General features: G+C 44.5%; 1 protein-coding gene across 2 annotated transcripts in view; it reads left to right on the forward strand.

Annotated features, from left to right (window-relative positions):
• The window catches only part of LOC147419068 (adenylate kinase family protein), a 144,267-nt gene that overhangs the window by 92,540 nt on the left and 30,252 nt on the right, over positions 1–21,475 (forward strand). For both annotated transcript variants that reach the window (XM_086506399.1, XM_086506400.1), the window contains exon 13: positions 16,746–16,825. In XM_086506399.1, the coding sequence (XP_086362525.1) occupies positions 16,746–16,825 (80 nt within the window). The remainder of the gene's footprint in view (positions 1–16,745; positions 16,826–21,475) is intronic.

Consider the following 21,475-nt stretch of genomic DNA (forward strand, 5'->3'; position numbering starts at 1 on the left):
GAAGGAAGTTGTTATGATGACCACCTTGAGCTCAATTGCAAACTATTTGTGATTGCTATCGGTCTTTCCATTTTTTGTTTGAGCTTGTTATTGATGGCCTGTTCAATACTTATAAGCCTGTTCAGTTGTTGCATGTATGGTAGCGGTTTAAAATTTTATTTTATTTTTTATTTTCACATCCCTAACAGAGTTGGTCATAAATTAAATAAGTGTGACTAACTGTGCAAAATAAGCTCGTGCTTGTTGTGTGCCATACGTTGGTTCCTTATTGTGAGACTCTGGATACATTGATAGAAAGCTCACATAGTAGTGACAATCTCTTTGGAGATTTGTAACTTGATCTTCTTGATGACCTCTTTGATGCTAAGGTTGCACCCTTGAAACGTTTTTGTCCATCTTTGATTCATTTGGATTATTATCAGGCTATGAAAGGTGCAAGTTGAATGCTCATTCCAACTCGTTTTGTTCGTGCAGACATGAGTAGCTTGTCAAATTTCTCTTGTTGAGTGAATGAGTCTAACTGAATGACACTTGATCCGAGGAGATTATGTTTGCTGCATTCATCAAGGCATTTCCTCAAACGTTCTGCAAAGAACCTCTGATTGAAGAAAATGCTGAATTTGGACGTTGAGTTTGTACCCTTGAAACCTTTTTGTCCATCTTGATTCATTTGGTGTATTGTCAGGCTACAAAGGTGCAAGTTGAATATTCAATTCAAGTCGTTTTGTTCGTGCACACACGAGTAGCGTGTAAAATTTCTCTTGTTGAGTATATGAGTCTAACTGAATGACACTTGATCCGAGGAGATAATGTTTGACGCATTCATCAAGGTATTTTCTCAAGTGTTCCTTGAAGAGCCTTTGATTGAAGAAAATGCCAAATCTGGACATTGAGTGGCAACTTGCATTTTCAATGTAGGACAGTATGGATGGGTCACAGGAGCGTAAATTACTACCCATTCAGATGATTGGCCTTGCTTGCTATATGAGGCCAAGTTGAACCAAGTAAGCAGATATTGTCAAAACTATCACAACGGTTAGAGTGTTTGCTTGGTTTTTAGGGCAAGTGAAAGGAGCTGATCTCTATTTACTTGAAAAGCCCCTCAAAACGCCCAAATGGTGCTGATTTTGAGGGCACGTACAAAACTGTTTACAAAGCAGGTCTGAAGGCGACATCAGCCACATGGGCAAAACTGAAAACCGGAGAGCCAAGGGAAAAACTCCCATGAGACTGTGACAACCACTAACTTTAGTTGTTGGTTTCTTTTCCTTGATTTTTATTTCATTTTTGGGACCCTCTTCACAAATGGCCAGACATTGTATGGCCAATGTGAATAGGCCGATGGCCGAGAGTTTCACCCGCAGCAGTGAAAGCCAGGTCACCACAAGATGGTTGGGCCGATCGGCACTGTAATCCGAGTAGTAAAAGGGTGTCTAGGCTCAGTTCATAGTCATTTAGGCCTCACGCGACACTTTACCCCATTTTGAATAGAGAATTGTGATGCCCGGCTCAAGGACTATTCATTTGTACGGGTTTATGAGCGATTGCCGAGGCAAGAGCCTCTTGTACAAGTATTGGGTTAGCTAATTGCTAATCCCCGTTTGGAGAGATTTCTCGCGAGAAATCTCGTCCAAATCAAAGGGTAAGTAGCCCTACAGGTGCGGAATCTCGAAGGCTTGCTACGGGTGCGACCGGCACACGAAATGCAGGTTTAGGGTTTCTACCCTTTTTGATGCCATAAAGTCCCAGACGCTTCGGGGAAGCTAGGGAACTGCAAAATAGGTGTTCCGGTTCATTTTAGAGGCGAAGAACAGAGTTTTCAGCGTGCTGCATTTTCTCGCCAGGTTTGTCGAAGTGCTCTAATGCGTGTGGCGGCAAGTCATCTAGTGCATGGGGATTTTGTCTGTGAAGCCTTCTATTGTTATGCTACCGAAATTGGGCTAGAGTAGGCCATTTTCAGCCCAATAAAAGTGGGACAGCACCTAGAAGTTTACAGGTTTTCTTCAAAGTTTAATTGCAATAAAGAAATACCGGCAAGGGCGCCAACCTTTGGGGCCAGTGCGGTGTCGCTATCCACTTAGCTGCCAAGTTGTGATTTGTTGTGTTGAATTTGAGTCACAGGTTGTTCCTCCAGGACAGACAGGCTGTTCCTCCAGTGTTTGAGGTTGGCGAGAGTTCCATCGTTGTCTGTACCTTTTGTTGATGCGAATGCGCCACAAGGTCAAGTGTTTATGACTGGGTAACTAGACGAGGATGCGTTCAGGACATAGTAGGTTGCTGCTCTGAATGTGTGTACTCGGTTGGTACAAAACCTTAGGTTTGTGGAGTTTCTGCAAGCTCCACCAATGTCAAAGCAGACAAGGCAACTTACTTAGCGAGTAGTGCCCGTTGAGGCTCAAGCCCAAGTCCCTTATGTGTCCTAGCAAGGTAGGGCCCATTCGCATGTTGCGGAGTCTGTTGGGGCTCCAAGGAAAACTTTTTTTGTCCACAAACAAGTGGTTAGGACACCAATTCCACAGGCTATACTAGTTCAACCAACAATCTTTAAGAGTCCAAATGCTGGTTCAAATGGCTAGGGAACTACTTTCTAGGCCATGCATATGGTTCTTCCACCACCTACGGTATATCCTTAGTATTTTGAGGGGTGGATCTGTGTTTCAAAGCATGGCTGGTTATGCGTCTAGAAATCAGCAGTGCATGCCAAGAACAGTCTTTTGGGGTATGCAAGGCATGATGCCAAACCCCATGTATGGTAATATCAAATTACGCCAGGGTTTCAGTGTAATCAGGGCCAATTTGGGGTGCCGCCACGTGCCGCTTTTGGTTTGGCTGGTTTTTCTGACCAAGGAACCAAAATGTCAATGGCCAAGGGGCACAGATGATCCTTACCATTGTACCCATCTTTATGGGTTACATATTACATTTGTGTGGTTGCTTCCAGTTTTGGGGAATCCCATCATCATCATCCGCTTTCTATGGTCTAGAGTCTCGAGTCTTGAGTTTGAGTCCAACACTACACACTTGCACTCTCCCTGCAAGTTGGAGCCTCGACACCCCCGTTGTACCTTTGAGCCGTGGGCTTGGAGATGAGTGTGCTGACGGCGAGAGTCTGTACGGTTCTATGAGTTTGTCGAGTTCCACTGAGTTTTGAGTCTGTTGTTGTGCTTTGTGATGTTTTCTTTCTGTTGGAGTGAGGGTTCTTGCATACTGCACTGAGCAGTACCCAATGTAGAGAGCACGACACACTTTCCCTGCTATAGGTGCTCTCATTTTTGGCACGCCCGGTGGGACCTTAAACTGAAGTCTCACTCCACTCCATTGAGCTACAGGTTGAGGAGCTAGCTGGTTCAGCTCCTCACCTGGTCTAGTCTGTTTGTGCGGTCCAACTTGGTCTAGACCAGATTCGCTCTAGTCTGTTTGGTCTAGTCCATCTTCGCCCAGACCAGCTTCACCCTAGACCAGCTTCGCCTTAGTCCAGCTTGGTCTAGTCCATCTTCGCCCTAGACGAGCTTGGTCTAGTCCAAATTTTCCCTAGACCAGCTTGGTCTAGACTAGTATTACCCTAGTCCAGCTTGGTCTAGTCTCTCTCGCCCCTATCTAGAGGAGTGGTCTAGCCAAGTCTAGCTGGTCTAGTCGGGTTTGGTCCAGTGGGTCTATACCATCCATCTAGTTCAAGGGTCTCCGTGCTAAGAGCTTGGGTGGGGTTGTTGCTACTACATGACACATACAAGGCAGTCTAAAGATCGACAAAGCTCACTACTGAGCCCTCTGAAGTACTACCACAGAAAGTGTCAACCTGTCGTGCAAGTAGAACTACTGTAGAAGTCCACCAGCACTCTTACCCCTACCCTCCCACGCATCTACCTTCATTCCCTCAACTAGTTCTTCACCTCCAAGGTCACCTTCCCCAGTACAATTTTTACCCACCGTGTTAGAGCAAGCTCTTGAGCAACACGCTCGTGAGCAGACAACCATGGAGGAGCTCACAAGCATTTTGGCTAAGGTGAACATAAAGTTTCCGACTTTTAGAGGACTCTCCGCAGAGGATGCAGACGACCATGCTAGGAGTCGTGGCCTCAATAGAGAAGACGCCTACGTAGTGCTCTCTCTGCCAATCTTGGACGGCTTTGCAGATAAATGGTACAATTAGTTTGCTGAGAGCCACTTTACTACTTGGGCAGCACTAAGGCAGCAGTTCTATGAAGCTTTGAGACCAGGTGACTTCCAAGAGAAGGTTTCGAATGAGTTGGCAAACCTAATGCTCCAGCCAAATGAGATTTTTGCAAAACTCATGACCCAGAACTAAGTCTGTGGTCGCCAAGCTTCCCCAGCAACCAGGAGAGTTCATGGTCAAGAAGTGGGTGGAGAAGGCTCTCCCCAAGACTTCTGAGCAAAAAATTCGAGAGAATCTGCCACCTGAAGCCATTCTGGAGGATAGAAGGATAGAAAGCTATTAAACTACTCCCCTCAGGTAGAGACTGCCTCTGTACTCTTGGAAAGTCCGTCGGAACTAGAAGTAGTAAAATTACAACGAGCTTTTTAGGAGGAAAGATCCTTCTCTCTTCGACATGAGAAGCCTCCACATCAAGAGGCTTTGGACCAGATCAAGCAGGAGCTAGAAGAGCTCGTGACTCAGCAGGAGTCTAAGTCTAAGGGGACCCCTTGACTTCTTTATGCAGGGAACTAGAAGTAGTAAAATTACAACGAGCTTTTCAGGAGGAGAGATCCTTCTCTCTTCGATAGGAGAAGCCTCCACATCAAGAGGCTTTGGACCAAATCAAGTGGGAACTAGAAGAGCTCGTGACTCAGCAGGAGTCTAAGTCTAAGGCTGTGGTTTGGTGTAGCTCATGCCGCTCTCCAGGGCACCCTCCACATGAATGCACCCTTCGGGCTTATTGCCACTTTTGTGAAAAGTTTGGACATGAGGACAAGGATTGCTACTACCTAAAGGTATTGCGGTAAATATAGCAAAGTGTGGGTCCTACTCTTCACTCAGGGTTAGCACCTGCATCCAACATGGTTTCCCCCTATGGCCATCCAAACCACATGCCACCTTTGGTGACAACCCCTGATATGCAAGGTATTCAGAACACTTTTTCATATGAGAGCTTTTATCATGCGAATGCTCCCTCAGCTCGTCAAAGCTTCTACACCTCTGCCTCCACCTCCATGCACTAGGAGAAAGGACCACCTCGCCCTTCGGCTCGCTCATCCAATCGGCCCATTTTGTGTTACAGATGCGGGGAATATGGGCATTACCAAAGCAAATGTCCCCTGCCAAAAGAGTCCCATCCCTGCTGCCATTGCATTGAAGCTGAGGATCATTGCAGTAAGGATTGTCCCAAACTTCGCGCATCCACGTCTCGAGCCCAAGTCAGCGCCAAAATGAATTTACCTTTCCCAAGATCAATCTGATAGCAGTTAGGACCATCCCTCAGCCGCCACCTTTTGCCCATTTGGTTGCCCCTCAAGACAAGTTGCAGTTAATAGAGGAGTCCGCAAGTGTCCTCACTCGGGCCCAAAGGGAAGCTCTTAGGTTATTTCTATGCTCCAAACAATGTCAAATGGACTTTACTAAGAAAGCTACCAATGGAGGAAACTTAAATATGCAAGAAAAATCCATTTTGATATATAAAAAAGTTTTTACAATTTAAATGGACACATCAATGTCCCCTGTTTTTTGGTTGTTTTTGTCCTATCGACTCATATTGAATGATTTTTTTCCTAGGTCAAATGAATTTTGTTTGTATAATACTTTATGTGCCACTCTATATACTTACAAACACCACATATTCATGTAATTGAGAGCCAACGGACTTCTTTTAAAATGATTTATGCACCACATACTAGAATCCATACACACTTTTCTAGACATGGTATTAAAGAACCCTCTTTAGTTAAAAAGTGATTCTTAAAACAACTTTGTAGTGTTTTTCCTATGTTAGTATACCTATGGGGAAAGTCACACACTATGTAATTTGGTAGAAATTCATTATGATTTTGCTTTGGTATTTTCTACAAAATGATCCAAAAAGGACACCGTAATGTCCGGTTGTGGTACCAAACTAGTGTTAAAGAATACCTTCCAACAAGTGTCAGTCTACGACATGCTCCGGCTAGATGCGGGTTTTTGAAGTGACACCCTTGCAGCTATTCAATTGCTTTCCCCCGGAGCATGTCATAGTGGCGGGCACCTCCCAGTGCAACCATCAAAGTCCTATATGATATCCTATTCCGTTGCAGCCTGCTCCCCTTACGGATTATAGAAGCCCTCGTCTTACCGTGTCCATTTTGGGACAGCAATTCGCAGGAGTGATAGTGGATGGTGGATCTGGCATCTACCTGATGCTTGAGTTCACTATGTTGGCTTTAGGTCTGTAGCCTACCTGACCTACTCCCTTCACAGTTACGTTGGCCGACCAAAGGTCAGTCTACCCACTGGGCATAGTGGACAAGGTGCCTATGCAGGTACAAGACTTCACCTTTAGCTTGGATTTTATTGTGGTTCGTCTTCCCCAGGTTGAGGGAGGATAATGGATTTCCTTTGCTCATTACTAGACCATGGCTACAGCACACTAAAGCACCGCATGATTGGGGAAATGAGGCAATGTGGTTAGATACTTCTGGCTCCCCAATGAAGTTCTTTGTCAATGGCATCCAACCATGAAGAGGAACAGCCTACTCCACCTGATGGGCCAGATGAAAAGTCATGCCCAGGAGTCTCTCTCTGCCAGTCTCTTTGATTTGAATTTTGCATCACCAGTAAACAGTTAATGTAAAAACATTTTTTCCTGACTTTTTAAAAATTTGTGTGTCTCATGCTGATGATTTCTTGATATCTTCTCTCTTTAAGTTGAATTTGTTGCAGCTGCCGTGCTTCTAGTTTTTTGTTCCCCCGCGTGCATTTTCCGGTTGTCTGGCCTTACAAGGATGGGTATATAGTGCTTGGTAACTAAATGGACCTTTATATTTCAGTTTGGTGATCAACCTGCAGTTCCTTATTTGGTTCTCTCAAATAACTTCTTGAATTCAATAGGGAGAGTTGCTTGCCTATAGGCATGCCTTGCATGTACTGATTGCAAGGACAGGCTTGATTCCAGGAAATAATTGCGCAATATTACTAAGAATGTTTACACTTCGTTTGAGGTCGCAAAGAGTTTGTGATATGACGGAAATCTTGTAACCATCGAGCAAGTGGAGTTCAATTTTCAAGAGTGCGTATGGTGGATTGAACTCGACTTTTCTTGAGATCATGGTTCTCAGGTAAAGCAGATTGTGAGACTGTCATTTCGTACCAAAGGTGCCTTGAACTGAATGGAGATAAGGTGCCAGCTGTGTGTTGGATATCTCTCAAACAGATCTCTTGCTCCCTATCTCTTCCTCTTTCAGCTGAGCCTTGTGTTCTAATTAGAGAGAAAACTAGCTACATTGTAAGGGCAAAAGCCTTTAATTACAAGGAGCTTGTTGATAATTGTTGAAGATGACGTGCTTTGTATGTAGAGGAACTCGCAGATATTTGAAATGGAAGTTCGTCACATGAAACTCGAGACTGTCTTTCATGTTGAGCAGAGCTGAGCAGATCATGTTATGCATACCTGAACAGATGAAGTCTGTGTCTAATGAAGGCTCTTGGGCGAAAGCCATTTCTAACTCTCACTAATCATCTTCCCCAGCCATTAGGTCATTGAAAAAAGAGTGAGAGATCTCCAATGTCTCAAATCTAGTCCCTCATGTATAGACTCCCTCTTCAAATGTGCTAAATCAGCCATGAAGTCTTACTCTGTAATCTACCATGTCATAAACGAGTAACAAAGGTTTCCGTAAAACCTATCATAAGGTAATTTTGCCAAACGATCTTCTTCATGCCTTTTTGCTTGCTCAAAGTGCTGAAGACATTTGTCACCTCTAGATTTTGGAAGAGAGCCGTTAGAAAATATCTCATAGCACTTGGATCCATGAGAGGATAACGAGATCATCCTAGCAGTGTAGAATGCATAGTCTCAGTTGAACTGGCCTCTCTGCTTCAAAGAAAGAAGTAAATTTGCGGCCAAGCTCATTTTGTCCGCAGAATTTATCCTTACCTCTTTGTGGATAATTTTTGAAGGCTTTGATGCCCTCAGCAGATCCCCGATGACCATGAGCTTGAAAAACTTTCGTTCATTTTACTGTCCTTGTGGGATGAGAATGCCATGCTTGATGAACTCAACTTCTGTATCAAGAATATCTCTCAATCAAATCACAATATCTGATATTTTACCTGCCTAGTTCTTCGCGGCTGGTCCTCCATGGAGATTTTTAGATGTACATTTGAGGAGTGGGCCACTCTGTGTTTGACATGTTTTTCCTTCAGCTATCAGGAGGATGTTAGATTTTCCTTGGTCCAGAGAGATATGCATATTGGTACCTTCCCTTGGATTTTGTGGTGGGCGACGAGTGGGTCCCTCGTGCCTCTCTTACAGTATGGTTGTGCCGTAGATCTGCACCTTTTTTTGGCGTACAACATCAAGAAATGTTAAGAGTGGATGTGGATGATTTTGGAGGCACAACCGAGGAGTTTCACAGTCCCTTGGCTCGTGTGAGTCATTATCACTGGCGTCATTATCAGTACCTAGCATAAGCATTTTCACTGCGAGAACTCATTTTCTCAACTGCATGTGAACCACCTCTTAGTAGACATTTTATTCATAAGTGACTTTTCATCTACCCTTGTCGGAATGTAGGTAGGGCAAATGGCTAAAGGATCTATATAAGGAACCCATGGGGCGCTAGTAGAACCCAGAAGACACAGAGGAAGAAGACTCGGAGCACAGAGCAAGCAGTGCCCCACAGTACCCAAGTTCTCTGGCGTTTTCTCAGCTCACCATCAGCGTTTTGGACAGCAGCGTTTTCAGCGAGCAGTGCTTTTGCTCTCCATCGGCGTACTGCTGCAAAACCCCATCCGATCCAGCTTTCCCTCGTCGCAGTCGATCGTTCCATTGCGGCCAAGACGATGGAACAGATTTCAGCCCACAGATCCATCAACGTTTTCAGTTTTCAGCCCATAGATCCATGAGCGTTTTCCATTTTTCAGCCATCGTTGGCGTCATTGGCAACAGACCAGCCCATTAGCTTCGCTGCACGACCCCGATCTCATCAGCATACCTAGCGTTTTCAGATTTCAGCAGTTCAGCCCTTAGCCTCGACCTCGTCGTCGACATCATCATCGTCGTCGTCAAGTACCACAACATCTAGAACCATTGTACCAGACTTTGTGCAATCTAAAGCAATACCTCTCTCTGGTAATAGAGAGGAGGGGGGCCCTTGGAGGGGGGTTTGGGACCCCATCTGGTGTCGCCTCTCTCTCTCTCTCTCTCTCTCTCTCTCTCTCTCTCTCTCGCGCTGCCCGCCGCCCCCCCCCCCCCCCCCCCCCCCCCCCCCCTCTGTCTATCGCGCCCCCCCTCTGTCTATCGCCACCCCCCTCTCCCCCTGCTTCCGCTCACTGCGTACCTGCCCTGCACCTGCTGCTGCCCCTGCTCTCCTGCTTCCGCTACCCCCCTGCTCCCACGCGCTCCCTGCCCTGCTCGCCCTCTCTCTCTCTCTCTCTCTCTCTCTCTCTCCTCTCTCTCTCTCTCTCTCTCTCTCGTTGCCTGCCCCCTCCTCCTGTCTATCGCCCCCCCTCTATCGCGGGTTATTAATTTTTTCAGCATTTAAAAAAATCCTATCTATCGTCTATCCCCCCCCCTGCCCCCCTTTCAAATTTTCAAATCTCTCGCCCCCCCCTCCCCTCGTGCTGCTTCTCTCTCTCTCTCTCTCTCTCTCTCTCTCTCTCTCTCTCTCTCTCTCTCTCTCTCTCTCTCTCTCTCTCTCTCTCTCTCACAGCAGCCGTGCGCGTTCCTTCCTGAGGGCCCCCTGCAGCCCTGCACGTCCAGCTTGAATTTTATAATGGAAAATGATTCTTTGAGCCACACCGTAATGGATCAACGTCAAGGCCATGAATGTTTGATGGATGTTGCACAAAGTGTCACACTTGAAGAAGACCCTACACACGACACGGAAGCCGCCAATGTCTCACCTGTTTGCAAGCCAAGAGCGAAGGCAACCTTCATGCTCACGAATAAGCGGATGGCGCAGATGGAGAGGGAAATGAAGGAGTGGAAAACAGAGATGGAAGGATGGTGGAAGGAGAAGGCCAACCTCCTTCAGATGGTCTTCAATGAAGGCGCACTGTGGAAGAAGGAGAAAGAGAGCCTTAACGCAGAAATAAAGACACTCAAAGAAGAAGTCTCAGCCCTCAAACAGGAGAACCCAAACGCCAAGATACAGGCACTCAAAAAAGATGTCTCAGCCCTTAAATAGGAGCTTGCTGATAGAGTAAGCAATGGACTAGAGGAAGGCGAATTTCAACCTTCAGTAATGGATGAAATCAAGGAAATTAAGGAACAGGTAAGGATGATCACAGAGGAAGAGAAACTGAGTGTGGCAAAGACATCTTCATGGGCGGAGATGATAACAAGGACACAGAAAAAGGCAGACGAGGCTGAAAAATGGATTGAGGTCGCCAAGAAGGGAAAGGTCAAGAAACTCCTTGTACACCGACGCTTATCAACATGACTCTCGAAGAGGAACAAAGAAGGCGGATGCGAACATTGCATGTGAGAGTGACCGGTCTCAAGGACATAAACAATGTAGAGAAAGAGGTCACAAGCCTTACATCCATGATGGGGATGGAGAAGCCTTTGCACACAAAGGCATGGAGGGTAGGTAAGAAAAGTGATGGCACGGGAGAGTCTTCGAAGGGGAGAGCTCTCATACTACGCTTCCCCTCGTTGGAAGAGAAGAAGGAATTCTTGGAGGCCTACTCTCAAAAAGACAGGTATTTTCCTCGGCGATGATCTGACTCTCTCACAGCTCGCACATATGAGAGAGGTAATGCGAGAGATTACAACGGCAAGGGAGAAGGGAAAGATAGCCTTCTACAGAGATGGAAGGGTGGTGATTTTAGAGCGGCGTACTGCATGACGGTGCGAGACATATGGGACCACACTAAAGATGGCTACCTGGAATTGTAATGGGTCTATGAGATTGGACGTGGGTGCATTTGAGGAGAGTTTCAAAGACAAGGATATTGTGTTCTTCTCAGAGACTCATCAGGCCCCTGGACAGGTAATGCCACATGTGGTGGGATACAGATGGGAAACAGCTCACAGGACAAATGCGAGATCTGAGCATGGGAGTAGAGGCTCAGGAGGAGTAGCAGTGCTGTTCAGAGAGGAACTACAACCATTACTGCATATTGTACGAAGAGATGATCATGCTAGCTATATGTGGGTGAGACTGAGAGCTGACACAGGCCGGTTCCTATATATTGCCATATGTTACTTTCCTCCCAGTACATCAATGTATGCCGCATCCAGAGGGCAGTCGCCTTTCTCTATCCTAGATGATGACATTTGGGAGTTCTCTAGGGAGGGTGATATCATTCTCCTAGGGGACTTCAATGCCCGAACGGGCAACTCGCAGAGAGTCTTCTATGACACTTCAGATGAGATGCTTAGAGAGCTGGATGTGGGTGAGTTGGGACTTGACAGATGCTCAGATGACAGAGAGCAAACGAAGTATGGGAGATACCTCATGGAAATGACGACTACACATGGATTAGCCATACTTAATGGCTTACAGCGATTTCCTGGAGCAGCCGGTTTCACATGCTTTCCACATAGACATGGGGTCAGTACAGTGGATTATGTTATGACACAACCGAGCTTTGTCCCCTGCATTCAGGATTTCACAGTGGGAGCCAGGCCAATTGGCATAGCAGTAGATCATGCTCTCTTGACACTATCCATTAAATTTCAGTATAGTACAACCCAGACATCAGGAGGCAGGTCACACACCCGCTATACATTCACACCAGAGACTGATTTCGTTTATTCAGAGTAGATCTGGGACCGTCTATTGGAAGGCACAGCTGGCACAAATGGTACATGCCTCTCAGTGGAGGAGTGCACCACTCTATTGACTGAGACACTGCATGGGGCTGCATCAGTGGCGTACCCACACACTCAGCCGGGCAAGAGACGACATTTTGGGAGCATGCCCCAGAATAGTTGGTATGATGAGGAGTGTAGAGAGATGAGAGCCCAGCTTCATAAGGATCTTCTTTTAGGAGTCATCACTTACAGACAGTCTCGGATTGCTTTCCGACGCCTTATGCGACGGAAGAAGCGAGCTTACCTAGCTTAGATGGAGCGAGACTTGTATCAGATGTTCTTGAGTAGGGACTCAGGAGAGGCATGGCGACTCTTCCATGAACACTCCCCTCCCCCAGTGATTACTTCACCTGAGGTGTGGGGCCAATATGCGACATCATTATATACGGTTCCTGGACAGGAACCCCTTCCAGACCCTACCAAGCATTGCCCAGCTACAAGCACTTTCTTTACACCTGAGATGGTACAAAGGGCCATCGACAGGATGAAGACCAGGAAGGCATATGATCATGACGGTCTAGTAGCGGAGCACTTTATACATGCTAGGGATATGCTGATGGAGGTTCTTGCAGTGTTGTTCAATCGTGCCATGTGTGAGGGATTACCTGAGACTTGGAGGCTGTCTAATATTGTGCCTATCTTCAAGGCTGGTGACCCTACAGAGCCTGGGAACTACCGCACTATTATGGTTGGACACACATTGGCATGGTTGTATGCATCTATCCTAGAGCAACACTTGAGTAATTGGGCAGAGGGCGAGGGTGTACGAGCGAAGGGTCAAGTTGGCTTCAGGAGGGGTTTCTCCACTCTTGATCATATTCTGACACTCAGGGCCATCATTGAGGAGGGCAGAGCACATGGGAGACGGATCTATTGTAGCTTTGTGGATTTTCGTAAAGCATTTGACATGGTACCAAGAGCTCGATTGATGCGCAGATTACAGGAGATGGGGGTGCCCATAGAGGTGATTTGGGGGATTATGGCTTTGTACAAATCAGTGATGGGACATGTACGCACTCCGGAAGGGGTATCTGATTTAATTCACTCTACTATTGGAGTGAAACAGGGTTGCCCATTGTCTCCTACTCTATTTGGTATGTATGTTGATGAGGTGTCTGATTACATCGACAGAGAGGGTGACAAAGGTGCATAGCTGGCAGGGACGTGGATCCCATTGTTGCTTTATGATGATGATATTGTGCTGATATCTGATTCACCAGAAGGTATGCAACGACAGTTGGATGCACTACGCAGTTTTGCACAGGATAGTGGATTGTGTGTAAACCTAGGTAAAACCAAGGTTATGGTGTTTAACACCACACCGCAATGGGTCAGGAGATCAGTACCTACTTTCAAGTATGGTCAAGAGACTGTGGAGTATACAGATGCATACACTTACCTGGGGTAAGTCTTTACTGGGCCGAGATTTTCCTTGGAAAGAGCGGCAGAGACTAGACTAACCAGAGCTGGTGCAGCTCTGGGAGGAATGGAGAGGATGTGTTTGCAAGTTCAGTACCACGAACCCATGACAAAGTTATGGCTCTTTGATACTCTGGTTGCCTCTACTATGTTATATGGGGTGCAGGTTTGGGGACCTTCTGTAGGCCAGGAGGGTTGGAGGCATATAGAGAAGCCGCTGGTATCTATGATCTCTCGGCTGATTAGAGCCAAGGCTTCCGTACCGCATGATATCATTCGAGCGGAATTAGCTGCTCCTCCTATGGTGATTGAGGCACTTACTAGATCAGTCTCCTTTGTTCACAGTCTGTGGGATACTACCAGAGACAGATATGCCAGGGTGGCTCTAGAGTCCTCCAGACAATTAGCTCTTAATGGGGATACATCATGCTGGTATGCACAGATGGCATCATGGTTTCAGACACATGGTTTCACCATGGACAAGTTGCCTCCTTTTCAATACTCTCTACAGGCACCCTTGAGGTCTTTGACGCGGGTAGAGATTAATAGACTCATTCGTCAGGATCTGATTCAGCTGGACACGAGGAGGACATGGATAGAGCCAATACAGGAGTTGGGCACAAAGACCGCTTTCTATAGAGAGCATTTTCTCCACCTCACGGAGGATGGGTTTGTGATTCGACCTAGCTATATGGATAGGCATCTTTCTCATGGTGTCCGATGTGCCATTGGCCAGAGACGCACGTCCTCACATCAGCTCGAGATTGAGACTGGCAGATTCAGAGGGATGCCAGCAGATAGCAGGATATGCCGCTTATGCCATCTAGAGCCAGAGATAGAGGTACACTACATATGTCATTGCACAGTGTACTATGAGATACGAGGCCGTTTTCATTGTCTATTCAGAGAAGGTTTCAGGCCACTATCTAGGGTCATGAGTTATGAGGATCAGAGATGTCTTGGGGTATATCTACTTGAGCTACACAGGCATAGAGAAACTTTACTGAGGAGAGCTGAAGAGAGACAACCCCAGAGACAGATCACAGATTTCTTTACACTAGATACTGTACACCCAGAAGAACAGACATAGGAGCAACCAACAGTGGAGAGGTCTACCCGCACTACTGGCATTCTAATAGACCGTGCATTTGAGCTAGGGAGATCTAGACGACCCCGATGGAGAAGAGGAGCTACACAGTTTCGAAGGAGGCTACAACAAAGGATTCGAGCCATACTTTTTCGTCGTCCAGAGTGCAGATGAAGATGGATCTCTATGAAGATAGATTTCTACTTCCCTCCTAAATTGTCTACACATTGTATAGCTCAGTTCACACGATTCACGCCTTTCGCCTTTCACACCTATCTGCTTAGTTTAGGATTCCGCAGTATTTATATCTTGTTATCCCTAGTTTAATTTATTTTGTTAATCTGACTTGATATCAGATACACCGCATTGTAACTTCCTGGTCTCATAGGTCACTTTGGCCTTTTGAAGACGTTAATATAACATTTCATTTCTCTCTCTCTCTCTCTCTCTCTCTCTCTCTCTCTCTCTCTCTCTCTCTCTCTCTCTCTCTCTCTCTCTCACATGCACTATTCTCTCGCAGTTTTCCACTCTTGTTCTGGTCATCGCACATTCTCTCTCTAAGTAAGGAAGGCTCTCCCTTCCTCTAAGTAAAAGGAACCTTGAGCATTCAATGATCACTCATCCTGAGCTTACACCATCATTCATTTCTTCTGCACAGAGTGATTAGGGTTTATCTAAATAAGCATGTTCAGTGCATTTAATGACTAATCGAAAGAAAATGTTGGACTAGGTAGAGATTTGCCAAATACATGTAGAGCTCATGGTGAGAGAGGGCTGGGGTTGCAATTCAAGCATATGAGAGTGCTAATGTGTTGTATGCTAGATTAAAATATAGTGCAGATTGTGTGCTTTGTGTTTATGCTGTATTAGAGCTTGATGTAGATAACAGTAATGGAACTTTGCTTTGGGTTGCAGAATGCATAGCTAAACACATTGCTGATTTGCGTATGATTGGCTATCAAAAAGCTAGCATGGCGGCCATCAGTGAGTCATTATTGGATAATAATGACAGACGCATGGCTTCTATCGTGGCTTGCATCCTCGCATGCCCGTGAAAACATTGGTTTTATCATTCTGCACAACATTTTTCACTATGCAAGGCTATTTTTAGGCCAAACAGTCAAATCACTTTGCTCAATTTTCTGTTTTCTCAATTTTGACCACCACTTGTTCGGCCATCCCTCTTTCGTTTAGAACATGGAGAAGCTCTTTCATCAGCCTATGTTTGCGTTGGAAGGCTTTTGTCACAAAAAATAGCATTAAAGTAAAAGATTTGAATTGCTTGAGAATTTGTTCAATCTACTCTTTGTGTAGCATTCTCTTGTCCTACGTGCTTCCTTGCTTGGAAGACAATTGAGAGCATGTGGGCACCCAAAGCAGTGTGATAGAAGAGATAGAGAGGTTAGAGGATCATCATCGACACTCGTTTCGAATGCTGTTTTCACTCAGTGTCAGTTCAATCTTTTATGATACTGATTTTGTCTGCCCTGCATATTCACACATTTGCAAACGGGTTCTTGGATGGAGCATTGACCCACTATTTTAATTCCGTGCATAGATGGAGTAGATATTGCAAACTTGAAATATTAACAAGGTTGTCGATGTGTAAGTGGAGGCAGATGCCGTGTATTTGAATGTCTTGTGGATTTGGTTCTTTCATTTTTGTTGCAACTTGCCATAAAGACAGTTGGTGGCTGGACTACTATATTTAATAATTCTTATTAAAAATGAGTAGTCACATTTCCAGAAAGAGTTGAATGATGTTGCAGTTCATCTTTATTGACCATAGGATTTTCAGATTAAGCAAGAGTAAGGGACTGTGATAGTATCCAAGAGCAGTTTTTAAATAAGTAATATAAGAGGGCCTTTCAAAGTATCCTCTGTTTCTTACTGCAATGTATATATAAAAGATAATAATGTTTTTTTGTCCTAGTACAGAAAGGTACTATAGTGTGTTTACATTCCTTTATGGTATCGTACTTCTTATGGAAATTAAAAGGTTATAGCGTTATGTTCAAGAAGACTTCGAGTTAGGAAAGACTTCAGTTAATGCTTGTGCAGGGCTTGTGAGATATATGCAAATGTAGAGACACATATCCTTGTGATGTGATGTTGACGAAAGCAAAGCTCCTCAAGCTGTGTGATACATTAGGCTTTTAGTGGAATTTGTTTATGTTAGACTGTTACTGCTTTGTGAAGTATTATCCAATCATAAGATTGTAAGAAAATATTTTTACCTGTCTTTCTTACCAAAGGATTTTTGTGTGCAGGAGCAAATGAAGTGACAGACAGTGACGACATGTTCATTCTAATGGCTCCACAAAATGCTGTTGCAAATTGTATAATAGATGTGAGTGGCCTCTTTCATGGCTCTCTTGTAACGTAATGAATTTTCCTTTCAAATCTAGTAAGTTTCACATCTTTGGTGTTCTTTATTTTATGGAAGGCACAATTACTTAGTTTGCTCTCTTCAAAAATCCAAGGTGCATTGGCTATAAGTGAAGACATGCGCTTCTGATCTCTATTTATAGATTCCGGTGGCCTCTTGCTTTTACGTGGACATAGTTCCAAAGAAGATCATGAAGAAAACATGAAGACCCATAAGCAACACAAGGATCAGACTGACAAAATTCAGCACAGTGCAGGCTACTTTTACTGAGTTCCTTCAAATGTCCCTGCCAATAGTCTTACCGCTGTCAAGAAGCGCGCAGTGCGACTAGGAAAGCGTCGGGCCTCTGACTGTGAGGATTCGTAGCAAAATCAAGCAAGGCGTAGACGATTTGAAGTCAAAAACACACTAAAAAAGAACAAAACTCCAGCCATGAAAGCTCCACTTTGAAAAAGAACCAATACTAACTCAAAACTCTTGTGTGTGTGAAGATTAGGTGTAGCCTCGCTCCCAATTGCACAGATGCAGTGCTCATTCGACCTGCTAAAAACCCTAAATTTACACTTCGATTCTTCGTCGTGACCATTTCATGGAAGCTTCAGTACTTCATTGGAGAAGCCCAAGTAGTTATTTGAGGAGGGGAAACCCTAATTGTAGGCCTCACAGCCTCAACCATGTAGTGGAAGCAGCACGGGACTGCACTAGCACCTTGTAAAGGAATGGTTGTATCTCCTTGCTCATGTACCCAAATGAGCTCATTCTTGGCTCTAAAAATTTCCACACAACTTGAGCAACAACGCCAGTGTCGTTGATGTGGCATTTTGAGCTATTTTGAGCATTTTTAAGGCTATTTCTGACCATTTTTAGGCCATTTTTTTCTTAAAAAATGTAACTTTGTGTCTGTAAAAAGCCCAAACGAGCTGGGAAAAATCCCTAAAATTGTGGAAAAATCCCATTGGGCTTAAATTTCATGTTGAACCTCATTTTCCCACTTGGTAAGCACTTTGGACACGTCTTTCACGCCAGCACACGAAACCTGCTATTTTTGGCCGAGATTGCCCGCATTGAACTTTCTAGGCAAAACGAGCGTGCCACTTAGAAACACTTGACATTTGTACATTCCCAAAGCAAATCAGGCGTATATTTATGTGTAAAAGCATTCCATGGTGCCACGTGTAGGGCCTCGCCCGCCCGGCAAGGTATGCACACGACTGGAACCGTGGCATTCATTTTCGCATATATCGCACTGTGTACATTATATCATTTGGTCCCACATATCATAAACATTAAGAGTGAGGTAGATACTTATAATTTTACATTATGAACGTGCCATGGCACGACATCCATCCCCTCTTAAACCTGCACATCCTCCGGCATGTGCCACATATATCTTTTGCAGGTTCTGTCTTCATTTAAGTCAACTTACATGTCGATTTCATCATCGCTTGCAACAAAATCTAATGCATCATCCTCTTGTTCTTCATCCACATCCATACCATTTTCATTAGAGCCTTCGTTTTGACCTTCCTGTGAATCAAAGGGATCTGTATCACCTCTTCTTTTGAATAACTTGATTCTTTTCCCTACAATGGGAATCTTCGTTTTTGTCCCATCTAATTCATGCAAGGTATAAGTTGCATTCCCATGTACATGTTGAACCACATAAGAACCAAACCATCTCTTTGAAAGCTTTCTTATTGTTGAATGTTGGTTGTCAAGACTGCTGTCATACACCAACACCCAATCACCTTCCTCAATAGCTTTAGGTCTGAGCCTATGCCTCTTATCAAATCTGTCCTTATTCTCTAACCTTGCATCTTTCAATCGTGCTACTGCAATCTCAATATCTTGGGGCCTTCTTTCTAACTGTTGTATGCGCAAAGCAAGAAGGTCTTCACTTCTCATTCCATCTTCCCAAGGTAATACATTCCATGTGGGAATTACATCCTCAATTGGCATTATAGGTTTCTGACCATACATCAACTCAAAAGGCATATAACCAGTAACTGAGCTATGAGTTGTACGATCAGCCCATTAAGCATAAGGCAACAACCTAGGTCACTCTCCCATTTTACCTTTGCAGGCCTTAGCTAAAGCTTTAATGATAGGAGGATGCCCACACTCCGATTTACCATTTCCCTCAGGATTATATCCAGTAGTGAGCGCAAGTTTAATGCCCAACCTAGAGAAAAACTCCCTTGCTTTGTCAGCATCAAACTCACCCCTGTCCGCTGTTATTTTCCCAATAAATACAGCCATAACGGCTAATTACATCATCCAAGAGGAACTTACATATCCCTTCTGTGCTTTTTGTTCTTAGAGCACGACCTTCAACTCGATTGGTAAGTCTTCTCGTGCAAGCACTATGTATCTCATTTGCCATAAGCTCAGTGGCATTGTAACCAGATCTACTACCCACTTGTAATGCATGGCCAATGGGTAAGTAGGATGCAACCCATCACGATGACGTACATTTGAATACATTTGACAGGTTTCACACGATTCCACAAAGTGAGATACATCTTTATACATACCTTTCCACCAATACCTCTCTTTCATTTTAGTAAAGGTGGCCCATACACCTCTATGTCTAGCATAAAGACTCTCATGAAACTTTTTCATAAGCTCATTTTGAGCGTCCTTATCATTCACGACTCTCATTGGCATTCCATTTCTTTGTTTTGGATGCTTCCATAAGTACCCATCTTTCAAACAGTATCCATAGGGCTTTCTCCGTATTCTTTTGAACTCTTGATGAGTCCACCCTTCTTGCCTTGTCAAAGTGCTCAGATAGCGTCCAATGAGCAACCAGTCACCTTGATATAGGTCCTCTGTGAATGACTTAAGTGCATTTGACAGGCAAACATGATCACCCTTGGCATGAGAGATACTATAGAACTGTGTGCCTACATCATCACCCTCGACAACCATGTCTTCTTCTTTTTCATACCTTGCTCTTGAAAGCATATCTGCAACTGGATTATCTTTCCCTGCAATATGCTTAAATTCTGGGTTCAAGGACTTTATGTAGGCAATCCATCTCAACATAGCAATGTCAGGAGTTGAGAAACTTGTGATCATTCCAAGAAGGGGTAGACAATCAGTCTCCACTATTCATTTGCTCCTATCAAATACTCTTTGTCACATTTCAAAGCTGTGACTACTCCCCATAACTCTCTTTTTACCTGTGGATAGTTGCGTTGACGAGCACTTGGTACTTTTGCTCCAAACGTCACCACATATCGCTTGCCATCATTATCATCTTGCCCAATCGCCCATCCAATTCCTCTAGGGCTAGTATCCACTGTCACAATTACATATCTTCCACATTCATAGTTTGCTTTCCTCAAAGTTGGAGACATAAGCAACAACTTCTTTAATTTCTTCATGGCATGTGTATGCATTTCTTCCCATTGAAACTTTTGGTTCTTTCTCAAAAGTTGATACAAAGGCTCTGCTACATGTGCATAATGCGGAATCCAGAAAACATAAAACACGCATGCACCCAAGAACCTTCGAACCTCAGTGACATTTATACATTTCTCTTTCATTCTCTGGATTACATCAATCTTTGCAGGACAAGGCCTTCTACCATATGGCCCGCACATATGTCCCACAATAAGAACTTCATTCACACCAAACACTGACTTTTGGCCAGAAAAGGTAAGGTTCACCTCTTCCAACCTTGACAAGATATTATCACAATCGTTGATATGGTTTGCCACATACTTTCGGCACCCCCTCAAGTCTAGAGCCACATCTTTATCACTTACATCACATCCTTTGATTGGCACATCATCAAGGAAAGGCATTGTAGTTTGCGGTATAAAGTCACGTAGGACTTTGTTCATACCATTCATCATGTGTGCAACTGAATTCGTTGCCCCTTGAGGTAAGGTGCACATCCTTACTAAACCCAAGGGTGTCCTCATGGTAGTCAGGTCCCTGCTTTCCATTGCTAGTTGGAACTGATCATACCCTGAGTACAAATCTCCCATAGAATATATTGCCCTCCCTGCAAATGCCTCTGCAAACTCATCGACAATTGGCCCTATACCCACATTTCTGATTGTCACCTTATTTACAGGTTGCATATCTTGAATAAAGAGTAAAGAACTATTTTTCTTCGGAACTGTGAACCACCTGTTTGAATACGGAGCACAAGAAGGCTCCAAGATACCCATCTTGATCTTTTCATTAAGCAACTCAATGAGCTTTGGCAAATGAGCCTTCGGAACAGGAATAGGCCTCAAGTTCCAAGGTACATGAGGGATAGTGAAGATCACCATAGGAGCAACAATGGATGGATCAACACACCTATCTCATAAGGCTCAAATGCAAAAAGCTTTTCCGTGTTTGGCAAGCATGTCTTCAAAGCATATCTTTTCAGCTTTTGTCAAACTGTCCTCGCAACCAACCTTTAACTCTTTCAAAGAATCCTTTGTGAACTTGTGTCCAATCTTGCTTGGGTTACGAAGGCTAGGTTGCAAAGCAGCTTGCTCCATCTTATTTGTGCAATCTTTTGGTAGAGGTAATGCCACTGGTTTCACTTTCTTTGCCACGGACTTATACTTAGTCTCCACTCGTACATCAACACCTTGAGCATTTTTG

This window comes from Adiantum capillus-veneris, chromosome 29 (genome assembly GCF_014529385.1).
Source record: "Adiantum capillus-veneris isolate H3 chromosome 29, ASM1452938v2, whole genome shotgun sequence".
In the NCBI taxonomy this organism is placed as follows: domain Eukaryota; kingdom Viridiplantae; phylum Streptophyta; class Polypodiopsida; order Polypodiales; family Pteridaceae; genus Adiantum; species Adiantum capillus-veneris.